The sequence below is a fragment of the Panthera uncia genome, chromosome F1, assembly GCF_023721935.1.
Source record: "Panthera uncia isolate 11264 chromosome F1, Puncia_PCG_1.0, whole genome shotgun sequence".
In the NCBI taxonomy this organism is placed as follows: domain Eukaryota; kingdom Metazoa; phylum Chordata; class Mammalia; order Carnivora; family Felidae; genus Panthera; species Panthera uncia.
In genome coordinates this window covers 41,290,178-41,315,661 of record NC_064813.1, presented here as the reverse complement: position 1 = coordinate 41,315,661, position 25,484 = coordinate 41,290,178, and the positions used below count along the sequence as shown (strand labels likewise).

Below are 25,484 nucleotides of genomic sequence, written 5' to 3'. Positions count from 1 at the left end.
ACCTCCTCCTTTCCCAGGGAAGTTTACAGCCAGTTGGACAGCTTGATCTGGAAAATGATGCCAACCACTACCCTTTCCACTGAAGCTTAAAGATCACTCCAGCAACACCTCCCCCCCCCCCCCCCCAGACCTCTGCTGGGGCGCTCAGCCCCAAGGCACTGAAGTCTGCATGCAAGAGTGGCCTGGGCCACCCATACCCCTCCCCCAGGGAAAGCCCTGGATGCGGCCAGTTCTCTACCTGTATCCCTTTTCTGCATCCTTGTAATCACCGAGGGCACTGGGCATGCAGTATCCCCACTTTCAGGTGAGAACCCTGAGGTTCAGAAAGATACATAACTCACTGAAGGTCTGCAGCCAATGAATGGTGAGCCTAATCAGTCTCCAGACAGCACCGGGCCCCCACTTCATGCCGGGAAGGGTTTCCATCTGAGTCAGCCCTGGTGGACATCGAGAAAGGTCAGTCTGCCCTATGGGGACATTCTTGGAGGCCCCCCCAACAGCTGGGGAGTTGGTTTCTTTAGTAAGAAGTAGAGGCTTGTCAGTAGGGAAACTGACAGGAAATCCACACCCTTCTGCCCACAAGAAAAGCCAGCCCTTTCTGACAGTCTGTAGGCTCCTACCCTGCCTGGTCTAGGATGGAAATGCTCTTTCCTAGAAGGACTATGGGGCCACCACCATCCTGAGAAGCGCCACAGTGTTCCACCCATTACAGAAACGAGGACTCCACTGAATGGAGGGCGAACGTGTTGCCATGGCAATGAGACAGGCTGCCATGGGAACAGGACAACCTGCCCCACCCCCATCTCTACCCTGAAACCATCTTCCAGGATCTTTCAAATTATCGCTACTGCTGTGAGCTCATGTCATAGCACGGCATGACAGGGGGATGCTGTTGATATTTGGAAGGGACTTCTCCCCCAGACAGCCTAGGCTGCGTCTCTGTACCTCTGGGAAAGGAGTCATAAACTCAACACCTATCTGCTAAGTGAGTTTTCCTACTCTCTGGGCCGTTCCTTTCTCTGATGAAGACCGTGGGTGGGAAGAGTGTAAAGGGCCTCTGAAATGTGCTCTTAGGCAGCCCAGTTTTTACAAAATTCCCTGCGCTGCCCCCAAACCCTTCCTTAAGCCTTAAGTTTAGGCAGAGAGGAGCTAGGAGCACACGCATTGTGTGTGTGCACGTGCGCTGCTTCAGGGGCACGGTTCTCATAAGAAGCAGGCCTGTGTGGGAGAGGGTGTCGTGTAAGAGGACTAAATGTGAGCAACTGTGTGCATGTTCATACACATGTGTCTGTGTGACCCTGTGTGTGGTGTGGGCCCCTCTAACTAGATTGCAGGCTTTCTCAGCCCCCACTGCTACCCACGTGTCCTTGAGGATGTCTGTCCTGGGTGATCTAGAGGCCCTCCTTCAGCAGGCAGCAGGAGGGGAGCTGGGTCCCATGCTTCTGCCTGAAAGACTTTGGGATTTACAGTTCTTGGCCCCGGGTCTTGGGACAAAGGGATCTCTTTGGTTTCGTGAGGCTCCCAGACTGACTCTGAACCCAGATTGGAGGGAGGGTTCAGGGCAGGTTGGAGGCTGTGAGGGGCTATAAACATTCCTGGCCCCACGGGCTCCCATCTGCCTCTCTAGACTTTCTGGGTTATAGCTAGGGCACCAGGCCCCAAAGACGCGGCACACTCAAATCCATTCCTCCCTGGGATCTGAATAACCAGGAAGGCCTGGGCATCCCTCACTGGAGGAAGGGAAAGGGGGAGGGTCTCTTCCCAAGTCCCAGCTCCTTTGGGAAGTCTGTTAGCATAGCCGGAAGCTGGTCTCACACCTGCTGTGGAAAGGAATAGGAGGGCAGAGACATTTCTGCCTCTGGTATTACACTTAATACACTAACAAGAAATGTTTGAGTACCTGCGGTGAGCTAAGCTGCCCCATTTCGTCCTCACAACACCTGCAGGAGGTGGGCAATATTATCCCCATGGTACAAAAGAGAAAGCTGAGGCTGGGAGAGGGGAAGTGGTGTGCCCAAGGTCACACAGCAGGAAACTTACAGAGCCAAGAGGCAGACCCCCACCTGCTAACTGCAGACACCACAGGCTTTCCTTTCTCTCTGGCCCCCCGCTGTGTGTCAGGCCAACCCTTTTCCTGAAAGATTTGTCCTGGGAAGTTGGTCCGGCAGCTGGCAGCCGGTGTAACTCTATCCCAATTCCTCTCCAGACTGCTTTCATAACAACACAGGTGAAGTCACCGAGACCCAGAGCAGGCCTCCTCCCCTCCAACTTCCTGTCAAGGGCCAGGCATCTGAATTTTTCCCCTGTCATTCTCCTTCTCTCGGGAAGCAGCCTCCCCAGTTCAGACTCACTGGGAGTCACCGGGAGTGAAGGGGGTCAAGTCCAGGGAGAGCCAGCAAAACGCCTTTCCTTACCTTCAGTGCCGTCTTCCATTTTAAAGACATCAGAGCCCAGCACGTTTCCACGCTTGGCTCAGAGTTGGGAGCCCAGGGAGGGGGAAGGGGGACAGGACACATAGCCACACCTTCATCCCCTTCTCACATTTTGTTTGTTTCCTCTAAAGTTGTCCAATAGAGTCTTAACAACTGTCCCTTCGATGTATTAACATCACAAAATACTAAAAAAAAGTACCACTTTTGACACATTGATGTCTGCTCACTTCCGAAGCCCCTTAAAAGACACCAAAGGAACAGAGGAGCGTGAATTCTCAAGGACAAAGAGAAGGGACAGCAGATGAGAAATGACAACCAGATTTTGAAGATGGAAATTAGAGGGCTTGGCAGAATGAGGGAAGATACAACCTCAAAGCCAGCCAAGGGGTTTGCTGATGCACCCCAGGACCCAGTCTCAGGACCGGGAGGTTGCTGGGGTGAATCCTGGACTGCAAACAGCGGGGACTGGCTGGAAATCTGTACGTGGAAAAGTCAAACTTTTTGCATCCTGTCTCCCCAGGCAACACAGCCAGGCAAGGTCCAAGAGAGAAGGTCCCAGAGAAAGACCTCAGAGGGGCGCCTGGGTGGCTCAGCTGGGTAAGCCTCTGACTCCTGATTTCGGCTCAGGTCAGAATCTCACAGTTCGTGAGTTGGAGCCCCGTGAGCTCAAGCCCTGAGTCAAGCTTCACTGTGATTATGGAGCCTGCTTAGGATTCTCTCTCTCCCTTTCTCTCTGCCCTTCCCCCCCCCCCCCCTTTCTCTCTCAAAATAAATAAACTTAAAAAAAAAAAAAGGACCTCAGATACTGACATCGGAGGTGCCTTAGTCCATCCGGGTTGCCATGACAAAATACCACAGGCTGGTGGCTTATAAACAACAGAAACTTGTCCTTCACAGTGCTAGAGGCTGAAGGTCCAAGATCAAAGGGCCCCAGATTCCCTGCTTGGTGAGGGCCCACTTCCGGGTTCCTGAAGGCTGTATTTTCGCTGTATCCACACATGGTGGGAAGGAGGAGGGGCCTCTCTCTCTCTCTCCCATCTCTTTCCTTGGGGGACCAATCCCACTTATGAGGACTCTATCCCCATCTCCTAATCACCTCCCAAAGGCCCCACCTCCAAACACCATCACTTTGGGGGTTAGGATTTCAACATATGGTTTTGAAAGGACACAAGCATTCGGTCTACAGGAGTGCCCCAGGGAGAAGCCAGCTCAGAACTTCCATCTAGAGAGGGTGGGCCAGCACGAGCCCTGCTATGCACACTGAATCTCTAGGCCACTCCACCTGTCTCTCTCCCTCAACCATGAACCAAGAGCCAAGGCGTTCTAGGGGTTTTGAAGAAAACCTCCAGTCTGGATGCAGACCAAACCAAACAAGCACAAAGAAAACAGACATCATTTTTTAAAAACCTGGTCTGTAATTAACACCCTCGGGGGCATAAGAGAAAATTCTGCATCCATAAAGCAAGTAGTGGATGCATTAAACAAAGGAATAATAATCAAAGAATCCGAAAAGGCTCTTGGAAGTAAAAAATATATATACAGGAGAAAAAAATTGTAGAGAAATTGAAGAGTTGGAACCTAGAGTTAAGGACATCTCCTAGAAGGTAGAAGAAAAAGAACTCAGGAGAAGGGCGCCTGGCTGGCTCTGTCGGTAAAACATGTGACTCTTGATCTTGGGGTTGTGAGTTTGAGCCCATGCTGGGTATAGAGATTACTTAAAAGTTTACAACACTTATGGGGCACCTGGGTGGCTCAGTCAGTTAAGCGTCTGACTTCGGTTCAAGTCATGATCTCACGGTTCGTGAGTTTGAGCCCCATGTCGGGCTCTGTGCTGACAGCTCAGAGCGTGGAGCCGGTCTTTGGATTCTGTGTCTCCCTCTCTCTCTCTGCCCCTCCCCTGCTTGTGCTCTCTCTTTCTCTCTCTCGCTCAAAAATAAATAAAAAACATTAAAAAATTAAAAAAAAAAAGAAGTTAATAGTTGGGTGCTTGTTAATTAAAAAAAAAATGTATACAATATTTAGAAAACAAACAGAAGTTGCAATATGCTATTAGTAGGAGATCCAGAAGAGAGAAGAGAACATAGGAGGGAAGAAATGACCAAGGAATCAATGCTGGACAATTTTCCAGAATGGAAGGACACGAATTTTCCAGATCGAGGGCATCCTCTGAGTGTTCAGTACATGAACGGAAGAGACCCAGGCCAGGGACAAAGGAAAAGGTGGCAAAAGCCCGCAGAGAGAAATCCACAGGAGAGTCCCGACTCGGTGGCACCAGACTTGTTAAAATCAGAAAAACAACTTCCAACTTCAGAAGGAAAATAAATTTCAGCCTAGAATTTCAGCCTAGAATTCTATTCACACCCAAACTATAAAGAGTAAGAGTGGAATGGAAACATTTGTAGCCATGCCAGGACTGGAAGGGTTTGCTTGTCAAGCACCCTTTCTCAGCAAACTCTGGAAGCACATGGTCTGCTTCAACAAAAGTACAGAGTGAGAACAGAGGCACCCCCCCGGAGCCTGGACACAGAACGCCACAGCCGGGAGCAGCAAGGAGGTCCTCAGCCAACAGCATGTGGCCAGCCTAGGAGCACAGAGCTCCCGGGAGAAAATCCCACTGAACCGTACCTGAACATGGCACCAGGTGGAGATGGGGGTTTGGGGGATCGGGGCAGAATTCCTAGGAAAACAAGGAGTGGGGAAAAGGTGAAGGGGTGGGCAGTGATGAACTTAATGAAAAGCAAAAAAAAAAAAAAAAAAAAATCACGGAATTGTAAGCATTATACACTGTGAACCATACTTTAATTATAATCATGTAAACACTGACTTTTGATTTTGCCAAAATTGGAGGGTTGGAGTATAAGACGGAGAAATCTTCATCTGCCATGAGAGAAGATCAATACATAATGTATGAAATTGAAAATTAAGAAATGGAAAGATAAGCATAACCTCGAGAAGAGTCTAAACGACCGGGAGTCAAAGGCATTGCCTCTGTGCCGCAGGATAGGGGGTGGGGGGACTGGGGGCTGGGGGCTCAGGGCAGGACTGGAGACTGCTACGTTTCATTACCAGCCTCTTAGTCCTATTGTGTTTTTTTTTTTTTTTTTTTAACTAGAGTGTTTATTTTTCTGATAAAAAATACTAGATGGCTGGCTCAGTCCGGAGAGCATGTGATTCTTGATCTCCGGGTTGTGAATTCAAGCCCCACGTTGGGCATAGAGCCTACTTAAAAAAAAATACCAGATGGGAGGAAGGCAGGAAGGAAAAACAAGAGGGAGGGAGGGACGGAGGGAAAGAGGAAGAAAGGAAGAGGTCCATTTTCTAGGAAATGTGTTCTTGGGATACACTTTCTCTAAGAGCCCTGCCCCACCCCAGCTCTACCCCTGCTGGGATACCTCCCTGTCGGTCAGAACCACCCCCTGCATCACCACCACCCTCGCCACGAACACTCCACTGAGCTGCTTCACCATCATACCCTCCTCCGGCAAAGGGATCTTCTAGTTTAAGGTTTTTCGGATAATAAAACAGACCCTCCAGTGCCGTTTGGGGGAAAGCAGTTGATTATGTTTCTAGCTTTCGTGCCTCAGCGTTTGGTGTCTGGTCCCGCTACGCTGGGTGCATCTCATCTCAGGAACACCCCCTCTGACCGGGGTCTCCCGCGAGCCCCTGCGCCCGCCAATCCTCGCTTCCCCCTCAGACCCCGGTAGCTCCCAAGACCTGTGTGATCTGCCTTCCATTTTCCTGGGTCATCTCTTGAGCAGGCCTCAGGGTGGGATCACCCCAACCCTGTGGCTGAATTCCTGTTCCTCCAAGGTCCCAGAACAAACAGGTTAGGGCACTTGGCTCTCTCCACCCCGGCCCCGCAGCTCCAAGGTTCTGGTCCCAGCCCTGGTGCCTCCCCCAGAGCTCTCCAACTAATTGCTCCTGGACGACCCACCCACACATGGCAGCCCAGGCTGGTTATTAAACTCCATTCTGGGTCTTTCTTTCCCTCTCAAGGCCCCAGCTGCTCCTCACTGCTGGGCTCAGGGCCTCCATCTGATTGAAAAATTCCTCCGAGGAACCAGCTGGGGCCTTCCGGGATTGAGGAGTTCAGCATGATGTGGGCAGGAGGTCAGATGGAAGAAAGACAATGTCCTTTTTTTTTTTAATCTTTTCTCCTGCTTCAGTGTTTGCTCTTTATGGACAGAAGCAGGACCAGCCCGATGCCAATCTCCCCAACTCGAAGGCTCAACAAGGTCAGTTTCTCCCTCCATACCAGTGGGCGTGGCAAGAGTTTCCCACTAACCATGGCCGGGAATAAATCCGTGCTTGGCTCAAAGCAGCATAAACCAGGCTCTCTGAACCACCAGCCTTGTCTGCCTTCATCCTCGACCTCCACTGGGCACTCCCAGCCTTGGTCACACCACCCGAATCTCCTTGGGATCACTGTCATGGAGCAAAGTGGGATTTGAGACCATTTTTAGAGAAACCCTGGGCACCCTTTGTCTCCTGAGAGATACCGGCCTCCGGAAGACCCGACCCCACGGCACACACCCGGCCGTGGGATCTGACCAGAGGGCCAGGCTCCGGCTGGATTTATGCTTCCCCTGACTGGTTCTCACGTCCGGGGTCTGCCCCACTGGGAAAGGGCAGGTGCGACACGACCCTTCCCCTGGGCCTCTGCCAGCTCCATGACCCTTGACCTCCAGGTGACGCAGCCTGGGCCCTAGACGTAGGATCCTGGGGAGCCTCTGTGAGAAACAGTGGACCCTGGGCTGACGGGGGCTTGGGAGATAGGCCGATAAGGGTCCTACCCACTCTCCTTTCCATCCCACAGCCCCGGGCCCTGCACACAGCCCCAGGTCAGAGAGGAGAGACCCTCGTGGTGATTCCGCCTCCGTCTGCATTTTCCCCACAACAGTGGATGTGGTCCAGTAACAGGTCGGGCCACCTGGCAGGGAGTGGGGACACATGGAATCCTAGAAAACCAGTGCTGACCGTCCCAGGGGTGACGCATACCTCCCGGCAGGGCGCTCACTCTTGGGCAACGCCAACTGCTAGACCTTTCTTCCTTGGAACGGAACTGAGCCCGATTCTTTCTCCCTGCCTCTCACCCCTGGGGCCTCGGTTCTGCACTGTGGGGCCGCACAGTCAGGTCTGGCTCTGCTTCCCTCAGAAAATCCTTCAAGGGCCTCGTGGCCTCCTGGGGCTTCTCTCCTGGCTCAGCCTCTGCGTGCGGAGAGCCCTCCAGGAACCTTCAGGTCTTGCTTTCAGGATCTTTGCTCATTCCGACTCCAGACCATCAACCGTCCTGCCTGGTCTCTGGTCTCAGGCTCTTGGGCCTAGGAGTTAAGAAGGGGGGACTGAGGGGAGCCGCGAAAAGGGCAAGGGACAGCCACCCCTCTCCCAGCCTTTGAGCTGCAGTAACCAGGAGAAACCAGGGAGGCTACTATTTCTGGGCTCCGTCACCCTCGCCTCTCCTGGGCCTCCTGGACCACAATTTCACCACGGGGGCCTCATGCCCTCAGGAGTCTCTCTCCTGCTGAGGTTATTCACACTCAGTATTCGCCCCTGTGCCCCACTGTCTGGGGCCACGGGAAGTGCTGTGGCAGGCAGGAGACAGGTACTGGGTTGGAAAGTGCCCAGGGCCACAGGGCACCCAGACCTGTGGGCTGGAAGCCCTGCCCCTGCCCCTGCCTTTGCCACAGAAGATTCTGGTCAACCTAGAGTATACTTGAGGCCCCGGGTGCTCCGTGCAGGGGGTCTAAGCTGCAGCCGGGTGCTGGGCTTCAAAGAGCTCCCTCCCCTACAGAAAGCGCTGTGGGGTGGCCGTGCTCCTGACCGCGCAGCCATAGCTCAGCACCCCCTCTTTTGAATCCCATGGCTCTGCCGGTCACGTCTGACACCCACGGCCACACAGAGGGGCCGGGAGTCACAGGCAGAGCACTCGGTTCTCAGCTCATCCTTCCCCAAGCTCCCTGAAGCCCCCCGCTTCCTCATCTGAACAGTGGGTGCAAGGGCACGCACTTCCCGAGGCTGCGAGGGAATATAGTCCTTCAGGGCGCAGGGTAGGTGCTCAGTAAAGGGTGCTGCTGTTCCCCGCGTTCAGAGGCCGCCGCAAGGCTGACCCCATCTCCCCACTTGCTTTCTCCCTTGCTCCTGCTCTGGGGTTTGGAGAGTGGGGAGGGAGGTGGTGGTCAGTCACCTGCAATGGCCAGGACAGGTCACAAGCTTGTCAGGGTCTCGGGCAGGGGAGAGGCAGGGAGAAGTGAGATTCCGGGACAGCACACCCCACCCCTTGGTGGCTGGGCGGACCCCCGTGTATCACAGGATATGGTGCAGGGGAGACACAGGGCCCCACTCTGCCTCACCCCAGCTATGAATTAGGACCCGTTGTGTACCCTCCCAGGTCTTGCTTTCCTCCTGTGTTCGAGGGACACTGGTCCACTCGCTTCCCAGGGCTGCCGTGGACATTGGGAGAAGACGCTTCTCCCTCCAGGCGCCTGACTTCGGCCTGGGACCCTCCCGTCCCACTCACTCAACCCTTGTCACCACTGGACGTGCAGGTCCCGCCTCCTCGTTTATCAAAGACTTTGGCTCCTGGCTTACAGCCTTCCCCCACCCCATGCCCTCTGCAGTCTTTCTGGATGACATCACCATCCACGCAGACGGTGACCCGGCCAGCACCCTGGCCTCTCCGCTCCTCGAGCGCCCTCCATGCAGTGGCCTCGCCCCCACAGCCCTTTCTGGGCCCACGGTCCTCCGGTTCCTTCCTGTTCGTCCGCCCTGTCTTGTCCTGACTTCTTTCCCACATCCACCTTCTAGGCCACAGTCTATCATTCAATAACATCTTTGCTGGGCCCCTAAATCTCTTCGGCTCTCCTCTTCGATCACCACATGTCCACCACCCCAGCCCCGGATGAAGCCAGCCACATACTGCCTTGCTGTCCCCACCCAAGCAGCCAAGCACTGTGGTGGTGGCGGGGAGGCAGAGAACAGGGCAGACTGGCTTTCGACGACGACGGTGTGATCTCCAGCCATTAAATGCTTAATTCCTCCCAGAAAACCCCGGAGTTTCCCTGGCCAGCTTCTTCCATCTTTCCATAACCATTGCACACCTTCTCTATTTCTCTGCATGCCTCCGAGCCCCGCCCCCATCCCCAGCTCTCAGCAGTGGTCCCTGCTCCCCACTTGTCTGAGAAGAGGACAGTCACCGGACAGAAAGGCCCTCGGCCGCCAGCACCTGGTGGCCGTGCGGGGGCCCTGCCTTCCTGACTCCCACCTGCTCGGGATCTTACTGCCATGATTATCCCTCCTCTCCCCCGAGTCCTTTCCAGGCCTTTAAATATATTCTCTTCCCTCCCACCATTAGAGGAAGGAGGGAGAGGGGCAGGCAGGGAGAGGAGAGGGAAAACCCTTCACTTTGTCCTCACTCGCCTCCAGCCATCACCTCCTCCTCCGTTATCCCTGGCTTCTCAGGAAAGGCTGTCTGGGCTACACCGCCTTCATCTCCCTTCTTCCTGTCATTCTTCCACATTCCCTGTCTGGATTCCCGTCCGTCCGCATCACCCAAACAGCTCCCACTAACAGCACCGATGGCCACATGTCTGCCTTGTAACCCACGTCTTGCCTGACCTCCAAGCAGCCCCTCCCACTACTCACTCTCGCTGCGTAACCTCCCTTCTCCTTGGGCTTCAGGGACACCTGACGGTTTCCCCCTTCCTCTCTTTGTGGTTCTTCTTTGTGGTCTGTTATACAGGCCGTTTCTCCACCGCTGGGCCACGGAAGCTGGAGTCCAGGGCTTCCTTGCTCTTCCCCCCCCCCCCACCTCAGCTAATTGTATTCATATCTGTGACATTCATGACCAATGGCAAATAACACATAAATCTTTCACCCAGGTCCACATGTGCACCTGCCACTTAATGTCACACCTGGGAGATTTCTTTCTTTCTTTTTTTTATTCCCTGCCCCTGTCTCCACAAAGGAACCCCACACTCAGCAGGTCCTCAAACTCATGGTCTCCCCAGACCTCTTTCCCCTCTGGAATCCTGATTCTCTTCCACTTGGTATCACCAGGCATCCAGAAACCTCCCTCTCCTTCACTCCCCGTATCTCACCCATGACCTAATTTTATTTCCTAAGTTTTTCTCAATTCCATCCAATCTTTTCTGTCTCCACCACGCCCACCTCCCCTAGTCCAAGCTGGTTCCGGCGCTCTGGCTTCCTAACTGGCACGTGCCACATGATTCCGGACCATTCCGAAGTCCTTGCTGAGCCACACCGTAGCCGCAATGTCTTCGCAAAACGCATTTAATTACGTCATCATTCCCGTCTTAACCTGTTTACCCGTTGTGCTCTTAAGGTAAACACAGTGTGGCGTTCAAGAACTTTCAAGGTTGGACGCTCAAGTCACGTAGAGTTCTGGGACATACTGCCTTAGCTTATAGGCTGACTCCACCCGTTACCGTGGGTGTGATCCTAGGCACGCTGCTTTCTGAATCCTCCCATAGCTCAGCTTCCTCATCTGTAAAGTGGAATAACAATAGTACCACTCCATGCAGTTGTTTTGAGGGTCACATGCATTAAGCACCTAGAGTGATACTTGGCATTAGCTCTTATTATCTCTGCTTCCCAATCTCCTCTCTCACCCCACTTCCTCTGGTCTCTGTCTAGCCACACTGGCTTCTTTTGGCCCTTGTTCTCATCATGCTTCCTCTCTCCACAGGGCCTTTGCACATGCTGCTCCCATCGGGACTCTATTTCTTTCCCTCTTCAGCTATTCATTGCCTGCCCATGTCGCCTTCAGATCACAACTCAAGTGTCATTTCTTTGGCGATGCCTTCCTGGAGTTCCCTGACTGTGCTGGTCATCATTGTTATTTCACATCTATGTTGTGATGATAACCTATTTCTCCTACAGACTGTAGGATCCACAGGAGCAGAAATGGTATTTATTGTTTGTCACCTTTGTTAATCTCGGCATCTAGAAAAATGTCTGGCAACTAATAAATGCTCGATGAATACTGTCTAATGAATGAAGAGAACCAAGGTCTATTGGAATGCTTCATAAATCCTCCTCCAATTTGCCAAGACAGACCCCCCCCCCCACTCTGAGGGGTTCTAAAAAGTTTTCCCCCGGGGGCACCTGGGTGGTTAAGCATCCGACTTCAGCTCAGGTCATTATCTCACGGTTCATGAGTTCAAGCCCTGTGTCGGGCTCTGTGCTGACAGCTCAGAGCTGCTTCAGATTCTTGTCTCCTCTCTCTCTGCCCCTCCCCCACTCGCCCTCTGTCTCTCAAAAATAAATAAACATGAAAGAAAATTTTTTTAAGTGTTCCCCTTGCCCTCAGATACTTTGTTCACTGCCAACCACGGTGCCTGAAAAATTCTCCAATAAGAGTTTACACCAGGAAATGCCAAATCCTCCTGTCGTGTGGTAAGGGTGTTATAATCCCAGAGGTCCAAGCATACTCATTAGGCAACACGTTAGCAAGAGACTTTAGCTTCTCTAAGTCCTTGCTACTCGCAGCTGGTTGCAGAGGGCAGCACCCTGAAGTCAAAGGACAGAACATTAGCACGTCTGGCACCCTAGGGCCCACCCAATATCTGTTTCATGCTTCAGATTTAGAGACTGAGCCCCAGAGAGGTGGAGGGGTCCAACGTCACTTAGCAAGTTCGTGGTTGAATCAAGACCGGAACCCAGGGGTCCCAGACAACTAGCCCCCAGCTAGTTCCCTAGTTCCTTCAGCTGATAAGTGCGAAGCACCACTTTGGGCAAGAGGCAGAGGCAGGTCTGCGAGGTCACTCTGATACGGGACAGCTGAGGTCTGTGCTGTCCTGGAAGGGCTCGTGTGGCGCCTTGGGAGCCCACAGCAGAAGGCAGGCAGTTCCGGGCTGAATCAGGACCCGCTTCGTGGAGCAGGTGGTGATATTTGAGATGGGCCCGGAGGCATGAGCAAGGAAAAGCCAGGAGAGGGCATGCTCGCCTGAATAAATAGCACCCCTCCTGGGACTTAGGAGTCAGGTGTGTGTATGGAGAGCTGCCCCAGGTTGTTTGTAAACTACAAGGAAAAGGGAAGGTGGCAGAGACGGGCCCAGAAGGGACTCAGGGCCCCGTGGGAAGGGAAGGAGGAGTTGGAAGACCAGCTCCCCCTTACTCCTGAGGGCTCCCACCCACACGAGGCGAGCTGAGGGTAGCCACACACCCCTTCCCCCAGATTCCTGCATCCAGAGGCCCATACAAGGCGCTTCTCCCCCTGCCGGGCCGTGGGATTCTCCCCCTCCACAGCTGCTGCTAACAGAGGCTTGGAGGGAGGCGGCACGGAGGCCTCTGGGTCTGGTTCTGTCACGAACAAGCCAGGAGGAGTCGCCCATGTTCCAGAAGGGAACTGAGACACAAAGTGGGAGAAGCCGATCAGGAACACAGCCGAGGTTAACACAGAGGATGGCACTTGAAGGGTACAGAGGGTGGAGTCTGGCGGGGGAGGTTGGAAACCCACGTTCTGTGCCGGTCTCAGCCCTGACCTTGTTCTGGAACACTGATGTTTCCCATCAGCCTCTGCCCCGGCGGGGGTCGCAGGGCCAGGCCGAGATGGGGCTGCTGGCGTCACTGGGCACAGCATGGCTTTCCCACAGCCCTCCTTTTCCCTGGCTCCTGGGCTCTACGTCGAAACCTGGTCACCCTTCACCCATCTAGCTCCGTCCCATCGGGGGGATTTATTACTGGCCGCCCTCCATGTGCCCCCGGATAATAAATCAGGGCAGAGCTAAATCTCAACCGTCCCAAGTGTGGAGTGCATAAAAGGAGAAGGGCTCTGGGAAGCCACAAGGCTTCTGCAGATTCCCAAGAGAGCCGAGCACCCAGGCGAAGCATGGACCAAGGGAGCAGAATGCCTCGCTGGGGCCTCCTGCTGGTGCTCTGCGGCTCCTGCGCCTTCGGTCTCCCCGCAGACTCTGGCGCCTTCAGACGGTAACTCAGGCTGGGGGGCGGGGGCACGGGGGTTCCCACCTTCCTAACACCCCTGGCTTTCTAATATGGGATGTCATCCAGTCCTCATGACCAGGGAGGCGCGGGCCCATTGAGAGAGGTGGCTCAGCCGATGTCACAGGGCCGATAGTGGCACACTACCCTAGTGGCCCGAAAGCCACGTCATTTGATCCCTGCCCAGAGCCCTTGCTTCCTGCATAGATCCCCAGGCGAGGCACTCAGATGATTCAGACCTGCCCCTTGTTCTCAAGGAGGTCACAGTCTAATTGTTAAGAAGGGGGTGGTATTGGTTAAGCTTACCAAGGAAGAACAATTTAGTGGTTAAATACAAGCCTTCTAGAGTTGAATTGTCTTGGCTTAAATCCTGCTCCACTCGCGGAACTAACTAGCTGGGAAAGCATGGGCAAGTTACTTAACCTCTCCAGGTCTCAGTTTACCATTTTTTAAAGCAGGGATAATAGCAGCACCTGCTTCACAGGTCTGCTTTGAAGATTGAATGAGAGATATGGAAAGCCCTCAGCCTGATGCCTGAAGGCTGTAAAAACCCAGCTGTTACTAGTCCCACAGGGTGGGTTGTTACAAACAAACGTTGAAAGAAAGGCTTAAGGCGTGGCCTGAAGGAAGGAGGAGGGAGGCCTAGTAACGCCCACACCCGGTGCCAGGCCCTGTGGGAACTGGGCTCATTAAGTTCCCTGAGTTCACTAAGGCTGAAGGGGGGCCCTGGCCCCTGGCCGGCTCAGTCGGTTAAGTGTCCAACTTCAGCTCAGGTCAAGAGCTCACGGGTTCGTGAGTTCGAGCCCCGCGACGGGCTCTGTGCTGACAGTCCAGAGCCTGGAGCCCACCTTGGATTCTGTGCCTACCTCTCTGCCCCCTCCCCACTCGCTCTCTGTCTCTCAAAAATAAATGTTAAAAAAGATACACTTAAAAAAAAAGGCTGAAGAAGGGGAGAGGCAGGAGGGAGGGTCTCCAAGAGAAAAGGTTTCAGTGTGGGGAGGGCAGGTGGTGGAACCAGAAGACCTCAAGGCAAGAGCAGGATTGTGTTGCTTTTTAGAGAGCTTCCTTTATTTTAATTTTTTTAATGTTTATTTATTTCTGAGAGAGACCTAGAATCCGAAGCAGGCTCCAGGCTCTGAGCTGTCAGCACAGAGCCTGACGCGAGGCTCGAACTCACGAACCACGAGATCATGACCTGAGCTGAATCTTAACCGACTGCGCCCCTAAAGATTTTATTTTTAAGTCATCTCTACATCCAGCATGGGGGTCGAACTCACAACCCCAAGATCAAGAGTCACACGCTCCACCGACGGAGGCAGCTGGGTGCCCCTAAGAGGGCAGGTTTTAACAGTCCTAGTTGCTAAGCCTGTAAAATGTCGAGGATGTCACAGGATCTTTCCACATATCTCCTCTCAAATTCTCCTCCTGACAACCCAGCAGTCCCATTTTACAGGTGAGGACACAGAGGCTCAGGGAGGTCACGTGTAAGAGGCTGAGCCTCAACACACACTGGGCCTTTTGTTTCCAAAGCCTTTTCACCTGCTTCCAGGCTCCCAGAGAGTAACTGCTAGGGTAGGGGTGCGGGGTGAGAGACCGAGTGCCTGCAGGCAGCCCCCACCCCCAGAGTAAATGTGGAATCGAGGTAAAAACATTCTCCCTGTTCTCTTTAAAAAGCCAGGAAGAGGGGCACCTGGGTGGCTCAGTCAGTTAAGTGTCTGACTCTTGATTTCGGCTCAGTTCATGGTCTCATGGTCAGTGAGTTCAAGGCCTATGTTGGGCTCTGTGTGGACAGTGCGGAGCCTGCTGGGGATTCTCCTCCTCCCGCTGCCCCTCCCCCGCTTATGCTCATGCTCAAAAAATAAATAAAATAAATAAAAAGAGAAGAAGAACGGGATTGGGCCAGGAGTGGAGAAAGAGGCTTTTGAAACACAAAATGTTTCCACCTGCTATTTGCACAGTGTCACGCACGGCACTTTGGGGGATCTGAACGCAGGGCCCCATTCTCAAGGTGCTTTCATTGCCTTCTGCACAGTCTTCACATTTATTGAGCAGTGGGCAGCTTGTTTAATCTGCAGTGATTCTCTGAGGCAGGTACTACTGTTTAGTCCATTTTTACAAAGGAGTTGATGGCGGCTCACGAAAGGCCCGGAGAGGTTGGGTTAAGTTGATCCGAATCACACAGTAAGAAAGGGTTTAAACATGTGCCCACGACTGCTGTGTCCTCACCACCAGACGGCACCACCTCCAGGAGCATTAGGCTGTGCAGTGCAGGCTGCGAGCACCCGAGGAAAAATGGAGCCGGAGCCCAAGCAGAGGTGGGGCCGGTGTGAACTGGAGTTCCTGGGGCAAGCTTCCTGGAGGTGGGATGCATGCTGGGCTTAGAAGAATGGAGAGCTGGGGGCGAGGAAGGGACCTTCTGAAAGGAGAATGGGACATGTTAGGGTCCAGGGCAGAGGCTGTTCAGAGTAAATAGTAGAAAGTGCACCCTCTCCGGGATCAAGCCTTCTCTGCCCTTCCATTTTCCCGTCGGTAAACATGGGAATAATAACCCCACCCACCCCAGGGGATGGCTGAGAATAAGATCATAATTGTGAAACGACTTTGTGAACAGCAAACTGTGACACAACGATGACGAGTCATTTCTGTTGATGTGAGGCTGGCTGGCAGGAAAGCTGCATTCGCATAAGGGGGTCCGAGAGTGCCGGGTGCGAGGAGGGAAGGGCGGTACAGGGAGACGAGCAGCTAGAAAAGAAGACGGGTTCTCCATAAACTGGGCTGCAATCCCAGAACCCCCTGGCCAACAGCTAGGGACATCTCCCCTCAAGCTTCTGCAAAGAGGCTTCCCGTGGGAGCCCTGGGGACACTCTCTGGGAAACAAGTCCAGAGACGCCGCTTTGAGTCCCTGCTCCATCCACAACCCTGTGAGCCTCTGCTTCCTCATCGAAGTTTTTTCAAATGTTTATTTTTCAGAGACAGAGACAGAGCGTGAGGGGGGAGGGGTCAGAGAGAGAGGGAGACACAGAATCCAAAGCAGGCTCCAGGCTCTGGGCTGTCGGCACAGAGCCCGACGCAGGGCTCGAACTTGTGAACCCTGAGATCATGGCCTAAACCGAAGTCGGATACTTAACCGACTGAGCCACCCAATGTGCCCTGTCTGCTTTCCTCATCATTACGTGAGGATAAGGATGGCTGGCCTACGGTCGAGGGCTATATGGAGGGTGTATAGTGTTTGAAACTGACCAGGTGGCCCCTCAATATGTTTTACCGGCCCCCACCCAGCCCCAGGGTCTTTAATTCTGCCTCCCAAAGCTGATAGGCGGGTGTCAGGGAAAGGAGCTGAAGGACTGGGACTCAGGCTCAAGAAGTCACATCTTTCCAGGGGCAGAGGGGCACAGTTACTCTGGACATGCCGTTTGCTCTCCCCACCCCACCCATTCAGTCCCGAGGTTCCAGCCCACAGCCCTGGCTGGGTGTCTACCCTGGCCTGGCATCCTGGAGCCCCGGCAGGCAGCTGTGGGCGCCTGCTGCCACCTACAGGCCTCACACGGCACTGCCCGGTCCTGTCCAGCCTTGAGGGGAGCGTCCCAGCCTTCATCTTAGAGGGGATGTCGCTGTTGCGTTTCCTCCTCTGTCTCCTTGCCTGCTGGAGCTCCTTGAAGGCAGTGATTTTTTTTTTTTAAGTTTATTTACTTGAGGGGAGGGGCAAAGAGAGAGGGAGGGAGAGAATCCCAAGCAGGCTCCACGCTGTCCATGAAGAGCCCCATGCAGGGCTCTATCTCGTGGTTGGTGACCTGAGCTGAAATCAGGAGTCAGAAGCTTAACCAACTGAGCCACCCAGGCACCCCACTGATGATCTTTATCTTTCTATCTCTAGTATCCACTGGAGTGCAGGCACAGAGTAGGTGTTCAATCTGTAATTATGAAAGGGAGGAAGGAACGAACGAATGGCCTCGTAGTGATAGGGATCAGAACTAGACAACAGAAGGAAGCGTGTTAAGGATTATTTAATGCCAGTGCAGCTGACTCAACGAGGCTTGCGAATTCTCCTTGAGAGGCCTTAGGGCACAAGAGGGATTCTCAGGTGTCTAGGCTAGATTAGGGAGAATTGTACCAGAAGCTTCAGGACTGTGTACCACTGTTATGAGGGAGTACAGAGCTCTTCTGTTTTTTTTCTTCCCTCACCCCGGGTCAGGATCTTCCTCAAGAAAATGCCTTCGATCCGGGAAAGCCTGAAGGAGCGAGGCGTGGACGTAGCCAGGCTTGGTGCTGAATGGAGCCAGTTCACCAAGAGATTCTCCTTTGGCAACAGCACGTCCCCTGTGGTCCTCACCAACTACCTGGATGTGAGCGCCCCTGCTTTTCCGTCTCCTTTCTCTTTCTGGGGCCCAAGGCTTTCTTTGCTCTTTCCATGCTGCCTATGACTGAGTTGCTGAGATGCACAAAGTGCCCTATAAAACTCCCATTTCAGAGCTAGAAAGGTTGAGGCACAGAGGGCAGAAAGGAGCCCAGAGGCAGTTAGGTTTGGAACTCAGGAATCCAGGCTCTGGGTTTCAAGGTGGGCAGGGTGGGTATGTGACCTCAGATGCGGGTTTCTGTGACTGGGCTCTGCACGGAGTGCCTGCTTATTGCGTTAGCAGCCCTTCGAGGGGCGGGGCATCATCTTCATTTTCAGTATTCTTCTTTTGCCCTCTTGTCTCACTTCCAGGGAAGTCCTAAGACAGTGCTAAGGGTCCCACCCGGGCCCTGCTGGAAAATGGAAACCCGGGGCGGTTGTCTGATCTACCTAATCTCACCCCAGGTGCCCAAGGGGGTATCCAGCAAAGCCCCAAGCTTCCCCGCGCCTCCGGCTGCCTCTTTCCTTTCACCCCCACAGACCCAGTACTATGGCGAGATCGGCATTGGCACCCCACCCCAGACCTTCAAAGTCATCTTCGACACAGGCTCAGCCAACCTCTGGGTGCCCTCCACCAAGTGCAGCCCTCTCTACACAGCATGTGGTGAGCACCCCCCTCTCCGCACGCCTACAGGACCTCTCCCCGAGCCCCCTGCCACACTTGGCCGGGCCTGCCTCACACCCTCTGCTACCAATTGAGCTATTTCCTCCCTGCTTCTGCTCCTGTTGCCCCCGAGAGGACAGATGACAATGTCCCCCATTTTCCCGATATGGCCGCCAAGGTAAAATGGCGGCATTAGAAGTCCCCAGCTCACCCAGAAGTCCACTTCTCCCCTTTCCTGAGATTGGGGCCAAATCCTCAGACCCACCCCAGGCTCTCAGGGTCTTCCACGCCCTTCCTTAGTCAACAGCCTCTTCTCAAGAGCTTACTGGAACCAGAATCTTCTCCTCATCCCAGCATCAGAATCACTGTGGAATGCTTGATCGGAGACAAAATTCTCAGAGATCTGGGCACGTGACAGGGGCCCAAGAAACACACTCCTTGATTGATGAAACACGTTTTCAAGCCTCCCACCTCAGGGCCTCCCCGCCCCTTCACAGAAGTCCTCAACCACAGGGGGCCACGCCCACAGGCACCTGCCTCCCAGCCCCCCTGCCGGGCCTCTCTTGAACAGACCTGAGCCTATATCCCTCTGCCAGAGATTCACAGCCTCTACGACTCTTCGGAATCCTCCAGCTACATGGAGAATGGGACGGCATTCACCATCCGCTACGGATCTGGGAAGGTCAAAGGTTTCCTGAGCCAGGACGAGGTGACTGTAAGTAGGAGTGCCCCAGGTCATCTGACCTCTGCCCTTCTGGTCCCAGACCTCCCCTGCCACTGGAGGGCCCATACTTGGAGGGGGGCGGGGGGTACAGTTCAGTCCACCTTAGAGCCTGGGCAATTGAGGAACACCCTGCCTTGCTGCAAAGAAGCAGGGCCTGGGACAGAGCAAGCCTGAGCTCCTGGGTCCACACTGGGTGATTTGTGGAAGCTTTTACGTGTAACTCACGTGAGAGCTTAGCCGGAGCCCCACAGCCTCCTGTCAGCTAACCTGCCTGAGGTCACCCAGCTCCCGACTGGGCCCTTCACAAGGCCCCAGACTGAAATCAGAGTCAGTGTCAGGGTCAGCAGTACTGGTTTCATTATGGCCAGAGTTAGTTTGGGGGTCAGGCAGAGGTTCGAAGATCCTAGTTGAGGTTAGAGTTTAGGATTAAGGTCAGGGCTTGGTTGTCTTTTCCATTTGGCTTGCCTCGGACCCTTTCCATTCTGGGAGTTACTCCAGCCCCTGCTCTAAGCTATGGGAAGGGTACACATGGAACATGAGAGGTCCGTTGTCTGGGAAACCAGGGGAGAAGGTCTGGCTGGGCTGGAGAAATCCTTACCCATAGTGGGGGTGAGCAACTGAGACCCAGTCCTGCCAGTGTGGAAGCTGGGCCCCTGGGGAGAGGGTGTGAGAGCTCCTGGCACCTTGGTGGTTACTGATTGTCAGTACCCCTTTCCAGGTCCTGGGCAACCCCACAGCCTGCATGTGTATTAGAAGAGAGGATATGTGTGGGGGGTTGATAAAACGGTCTTATCCCCTGTTTCTCTACCCTAGGGGATGTGGGTCCTAGACTCCCCCCTGGCCAGGGGCGGGGAGGCAGTAGGCTTGGTCTCCTCTGGTCCTTTCTCCCACAGGTGGGCGGAATCACAGTGACACAGACGTTTGGAGAGGTCACAGAGCTGCCCCTGATACCCTTCATGCTGGCCAAGTTTGATGGGATTCTGGGCATGGGCTTCCCTGCACAGGCTGTTGGCGGGGTTACCCCTGTCTTTGACCACATCCTCTCCCAAGGGGTGCTAAAGGAGGATGTCTTCTCTGTCTACTACAGCAGGTGAGGCTGGGGCTTCAGGGGCTGAGGCAGGGGTGACGGAGGGTATCAGGAGAGCCGGGAGAGCAGGAGGGGAGTTGGGACCGGGATGTTTCTGGGTTCATGATTAGGTGGTATTCAAGCCGTAGGTCGAGCTCCACTAGCCAATATGGAAGTCACTACTTAAATTGAAATTAATTAAAATTTAATAAAATTTAAGTCTTCAGTCACACTAGCCCCATGTCCAGTGCTCGGCAGCCACAATGACTATGGCTACATATTGGATAGAAGATAACATTTCCATCATTGCAGCAAGTCCTGTCAGCACTCTCTAGAACAAGAGGAAAATGCAGGGTGGGGGTGATGGAAAATAAAGCATTACTGGGACCTGGGACCCTCCCTGTGACGGACCACACAGAAAGCTGGCTTTATTCATTAATCCCTTCATTTATTTGCTCACTCATTGATTCAACAAATATGGCGTGCTTATGTGCCAAGCACTGTGGGAGGTTCTGGGGTGCAGCCGTGAACATAGCGTCCAAAAAGAGTCCCTGCCCTCACAGAGCCTACGGTCAGGAAGGAAGACGGGAAACATTACAACGTGACAAGCAACAGGACAGGGGGCCTGGGGCTTGAAGCCCATGGGTGCCTTTCAACTCTAGGCTGAGCTTGTGCGTGGTTGGGCCAGCCTGGGGGAAGCCATTGTGAGCTCTCGCTGCAGGGTTGTGATCAGCTCCAAGCTGTGGGTTTGGGAAGACCGGAAGAGCTGGAGGCGAGGGGGGTGAGGGTGGAGGGAGGGTCAAGGTCGGAAGAAATTGCACAGGTAAAATGGAGAAGAAGGAAGGAAGAAAAAGAAAACAGGAGGCATTGAGCAGAGGCCACCGGCTGGCTCTGGGGCAGCGTCCTCGGGAAGAGCTGTTGTTGAGCTGGAGCACGGCCAGATGGTGACCAGTTGAGAGGTAGATGTGGGCGTCAGGAAGCAAAGGGCAGGTGTAGAGTGCCCTGAGAGATTAGACAGGGGAGCGTCAGGAGGGGTGCAGGCTGAGATGCAGAGGGAAGCGGAGACAAGAAGGGTGGGTGTTTTAAAATGCTAGAGGAGGCACGAGCATGCTTGCAGGTGGAGGAGGAAGCCAATGGAAAGAGAGAGAGAGATTGAAACTGGGAAACGGAGGAGCTAACTGAGGGCACAGGAGCCTGGCAGCCGCAGGAGGGAGAAGAATCCAGCAGACAGGAAGAAGGCGGGCCTTGTTAAGAGGGCCTGCCTCTTCCTTGACCCTGGGGCAAGAAGGAAGGAACAGGCAGGGGGATCTTGAAATGTTGGCAGAGGGGCAGTGGGGGCAGGTGCTATAGCACACGCGCATACGTACTGAATGTGTAAGAGGGCAATGCATTGCACCGGCCCGCATAACGTGTGCACACCTAAACCGCCTGCACACGTATGCTGGGAAACCCAGCCCACGTGTGCACCCTGGAAACCAGCCCGAGGGGAGGCCCCGCGCGGTGGGAGGTGTTGTGCGCTGGGAGGAGAGGAAAGCAAGGGAGTCCGCTTTGGACTGGGCACCAATCGCCCCACACACCACCCGGGGGACTTCCGGCAAGTGACTTTACCTCTTGGTGAGTCCAGCACCTAAAGGGTAAAAAAGAGGGCATAACACCCACCCTGGCCAACAACAGGCTGGCGAGGCCCACCTGCAACAGAGACCTCATTTCTGCTCTCTCTTTCTCTGCAGAAATTCCAAGTAAGGAGATGAAACCCACCCCACCACTCCGCCTCGCCTCACATGGCCCTGACCCTCCTGAACACCCCGTGCAGATTCACATACGCCACCAACCCACCAGCCCAAACTCACCTCCGCAGGCCCAGGCTCTGCCAGATGCCTAAGTTTTCCACCCCTCCTTCCAGCTTGCCTCCTGCCCCTTGCCCACCCCCACCCAGCAGGTCCCGGAGACCACCCACCCACCCACCCCCCGCCCCCCGCCCCCCGCCCCATGCACCTGTTCAACCTGCAGCAACTCAAACCCAAGTTGGGAGCGGGGGGGGGGGGGGGGGGGGGATTCTCATCTTGCTCTCGACTCACTGTCCTTGCGCCCGTTCCTTTGCTGTGACCTTGCTGGGGATGTTTTATCGGATACAGCTGGACTATTCTGGAACCACCTCTGGTTGGGCTTGGGGAGGGGCAAGAACGGTGGAGACATGTTTCTGCAGCTTCCCAGCCTTGCTATACTTCCCACCTTCCTCTGCCCCCCACCCCTGTATCCGTGCCCAACATCCCTTGTTGCTGGGGTGCTGGGGCTCAGAGGTCACGGATCTTCAAGAGCTCTGACCTTTCCTTTAGGAATTCCCACTTGCTCGGAGGAGAGGTTGTGTTGGGAGGCAGCGACCCCCAGTATTACCAAGGGAACTTCCACTACGTGAGCGTCAGCAAGACTGGCTCCTGGCAGATCAAAATGAAAGGGTCAGGAACCCTCAACCCGCCCTGCTCTCCCAAAATGCTGCTGCCAGGGGAGGGTGGGAGTGGGATGGGGTACTGTCTCCATCTTGTCCTCTCTCCTAATGCAGTCACTTCTTAAGGCCCAGCCAACGTTTGCTGAGTGCTCTGTCCAGGGATGGGGAACGTGGAGATATGAAAAACAGAGGGGGAGGGGCTACGGAGAGGAGGCGGTGGTCACCAGGCCACGTGCTGAGGGAGGGGACCACCAGCATGGCCTCCTGTCACCTGCCTCAGGGAAGCTTGGCGGCCTGGTGGCGTCCCATCAGCCTTCCGTCTGTCTCACTCTCTGGCCTCCCTCAGGGTGTCGGTGAGGTCGGCCACCTTGGTCTGTGAGGAGGGCTGCATGGTCGTGGTGGATACTGGCGCATCCTACATCTCGGGTCCCACCAGCTCCCTGAGGCTGCTCATGGAGACCTTGGGGGCCAAGGAGCTGAGCCCAAACGAAGTAAGAAGCTGGGGGAAGCGGGGGCACCGGAGGCTGCGGGAGCATCGCCTGATCAGGCCCCCAAATTACCGCAGGAAGCATCAGGTCCCAAAGGGGGCCGCTTCGGGCCTTGCCCTCCTCTCCTCTCTCGCCACATGTGACTTGGTGTCCCCTAGGGAGAGGGCGGGCCACGTGCCCAGCCCTCTCCAGCAGAGGAGCCCAGCCACAGGGCTGTGTCTGCCCCAGGGGCTTCCCACACTCAGCAGGGCTCCCTTTACCTTCCCCTCAGTATGTCGTGAACTGCAAGCAGGTGCCTACACTCCCGGACATCTCCTTCCACCTTGGAGGCAGAGCCTACACGCTCACCAGCGCGGACTATGTGTTAAAGGTGAGGCTCCAGGCAGCCCCTCGACCACAGGGAGGACGGACGGGTGGGCAGGGGCCCTCTAAAAGGGACAAGTCTTTATGCATAGATCCCACGCTCAGTCGGTGCTTCTCAAGCTTAGCTACATATTAGAGTCACCTGGAAGCTTTTTTTTTTTTAACTATTTTTATTTAAATTCAAGTTAGTTAACATACAGTGTAGTCTTGGCATCGGGCGATTCACCTCTTACATATGACATCCAGTGCTCATCCAGAAAAGCGGCCTCCTTAATGCCCCTCACCCATTTAACCCATCCCCCCCACCCACTGAGTCAGCTGGAAACCTTAAAAATCCCAGTAACAAGCCACATCCCCTACCTATTAAATCAGAACCTCTAGGGGCACCCGGGGTCCGTGTTTTCAAAACTCCCCGGTGATTCCAATAGGCAGCCAGGTTTGGGAATCACTGTGCTCATCCCCTTGTCTCCATCCTGTCAGCAAATGCCCCCAGTAATGCTGTGCTCCTATACTCTTATGGCCTTCTTATACTCAACAGATTTAGGGCAATTAAACACAGTAACTTGCCTAGGACCAGAAGTTCTGCCGGGCTGTAAGCTCTTGAAGGTCTTACAGTGTATGGTTTGCCCGGTGTCTAGCTAAGTACCTGCATCCAGGAGGATGTATGGTGGGGTGAAAGGCCAATGGGGTCAGGCAGGGCCAAGGGAGGAGAATGGTAATGTGCCAGGCAGTAGGGAAAACCCTCTTGCTTCCTGCCAGGATTCTTACGGTAATGATGGCCTGTGCACTCTGGCCCTCCATGGTCTGGATGTCCCACCACCCACTGGGCCTGTCTGGGTCCTGGGCGCCAGCTTCATCCGCAAATTCTACACGGAGTTTGATCGCCATAACAACCGCATTGGCTTTGCCTTGGCCCGCTGAGGCCCTCTGCTGCCCCGGTTGGACCCTGCCTTCAGCCCTAGCCTGGAGCTAGAGCACTCTCTTGGACACTCCCCTGCCTGTGCCTGTGCTCTCGTGCAGGGGTGTGGGGTGTAGAGCTCCTCCCAGACGCTCACCCTGCCTCCACCATCAGCTCTTCCCTGCTTTGAGAACAAACAGAAGAATAAAGACTTCATGTTCACAACCTCGTTGCACCTGGATTCACTGGGGTCTGAAATGAGAGGCGCAGCCGTGTATCATGTGCAGACAGGAATGTGACACCAAAAGACAGACTACGCACTCACCTGCACGCACAGGCTCCTGCGTGCAGGGCTGATGCCATTCATCCCCGCTCAGGTGGAGTTATTCGCACACAGTCGTTTGCTCCCTCCGACCCCTGCAGGACCAGGGCTAATGCCGTGCTGGTAGATTATGGGCCAGAAAGATGCTCCAAGCTGGTAGAAGCCAGGCTCGAGCCTCTCATGCACTGCAAACCCCCTAACCCCCGACGATGTCACCGTTTATACATGTAGTCTAAGACACCATCACCTGGAACTATAGAACGCCAGAGATCTGACATTCCCTTTTTAAATTTTTTTAAATGCTTTATTTATTTGATGGGGGGGGGGCAGAGAGAGAGAGGGAGACACAGAATCCGAAGCAGGCTCCAGGTTCTGAGTAGTCAGCACAGAGCCCAACGTGGGACTCGAACCCGTGAGCCATGAGATCACGAACCAAGGCAAAGTGGAACGCTTAACCCACTGAGCCACCCAGGCACCCCGATATTCCCTTTGTACATGTGGGGAACCTGACGCTCAGAGAATGGAAGGCATTTGTCCAAGATGGCTCGTTGGAATGTGAAAAGTTAAGATTAGAACCCAGCCCACATAAGTCAGATTCTGGGGGCTTTCCACCTTATCTCATGCAGGTGTACTTCCACAGGTACAAAGCGGGAGACACCCTGGCAAGGGGCCACGTGCACAAGCACACAGCCCACACACCGTCCACCCCTCTCACAGACACGGGACTCAACAGGCTGAAGTCTTCTCCCACCCTTGCTCCTTGGGCTACCAGGTTGGGGAATGAGAACA

The 25,484-nt window shown here is 54.4% G+C and overlaps 1 protein-coding gene across 4 annotated transcripts; it reads left to right on the top strand.

Annotated features, from left to right (window-relative positions):
- Positions 1–788: 788 nt before the first annotated feature.
- Positions 789–24,563, top strand: REN (renin). Of its 4 annotated transcripts, XM_049634439.1 has the most exons (12): positions 789–985; positions 2,953–3,029; positions 6,599–6,667; positions 7,249–7,352; positions 17,584–17,734; positions 18,265–18,388; positions 18,985–19,103; positions 20,006–20,202; positions 22,515–22,634; positions 22,971–23,115; positions 23,384–23,482; positions 24,235–24,563. In XM_049634439.1, exons 3-12 carry the CDS (start codon positions 6,611–6,613, stop codon positions 24,394–24,396), a joined length of 1,278 nt encoding a protein of 425 aa, XP_049490396.1. In that variant the 5' UTR covers positions 789–985; positions 2,953–3,029; positions 6,599–6,610; the 3' UTR covers positions 24,397–24,563. The 4 variants fall into 4 exon arrangements, with proteins under 4 accessions (XP_049490396.1, XP_049490395.1, XP_049490397.1 ...); XM_049634438.1 differs by lacking the exon at positions 2,953–3,029; XM_049634440.1 differs by lacking the exons at positions 2,953–3,029; positions 7,249–7,352.
- The last annotated feature ends 921 nt before the right edge of the window (positions 24,564–25,484 follow it).

Bases quoted from the DNA above. Each gene is read 5' to 3' on its own strand.
- REN (XM_049634438.1), top strand. From the start codon at position 6,611: ATGGACAGAAGCAGGACCAGCCCGATGCCAATCTCCCCAACTCGAAGG. The intron at 7,353-17,583 runs GTCGGGCCACCT...ACCCCGGGTCAG, and splicing joins TGGATGTGGTCCAGTAACAG to GATCTTCCTCAAGAAAATGC. The intron at 17,735-18,264 runs GTGAGCGCCCCT...TCACCCCCACAG, and splicing joins TCCTCACCAACTACCTGGAT to ACCCAGTACTATGGCGAGAT.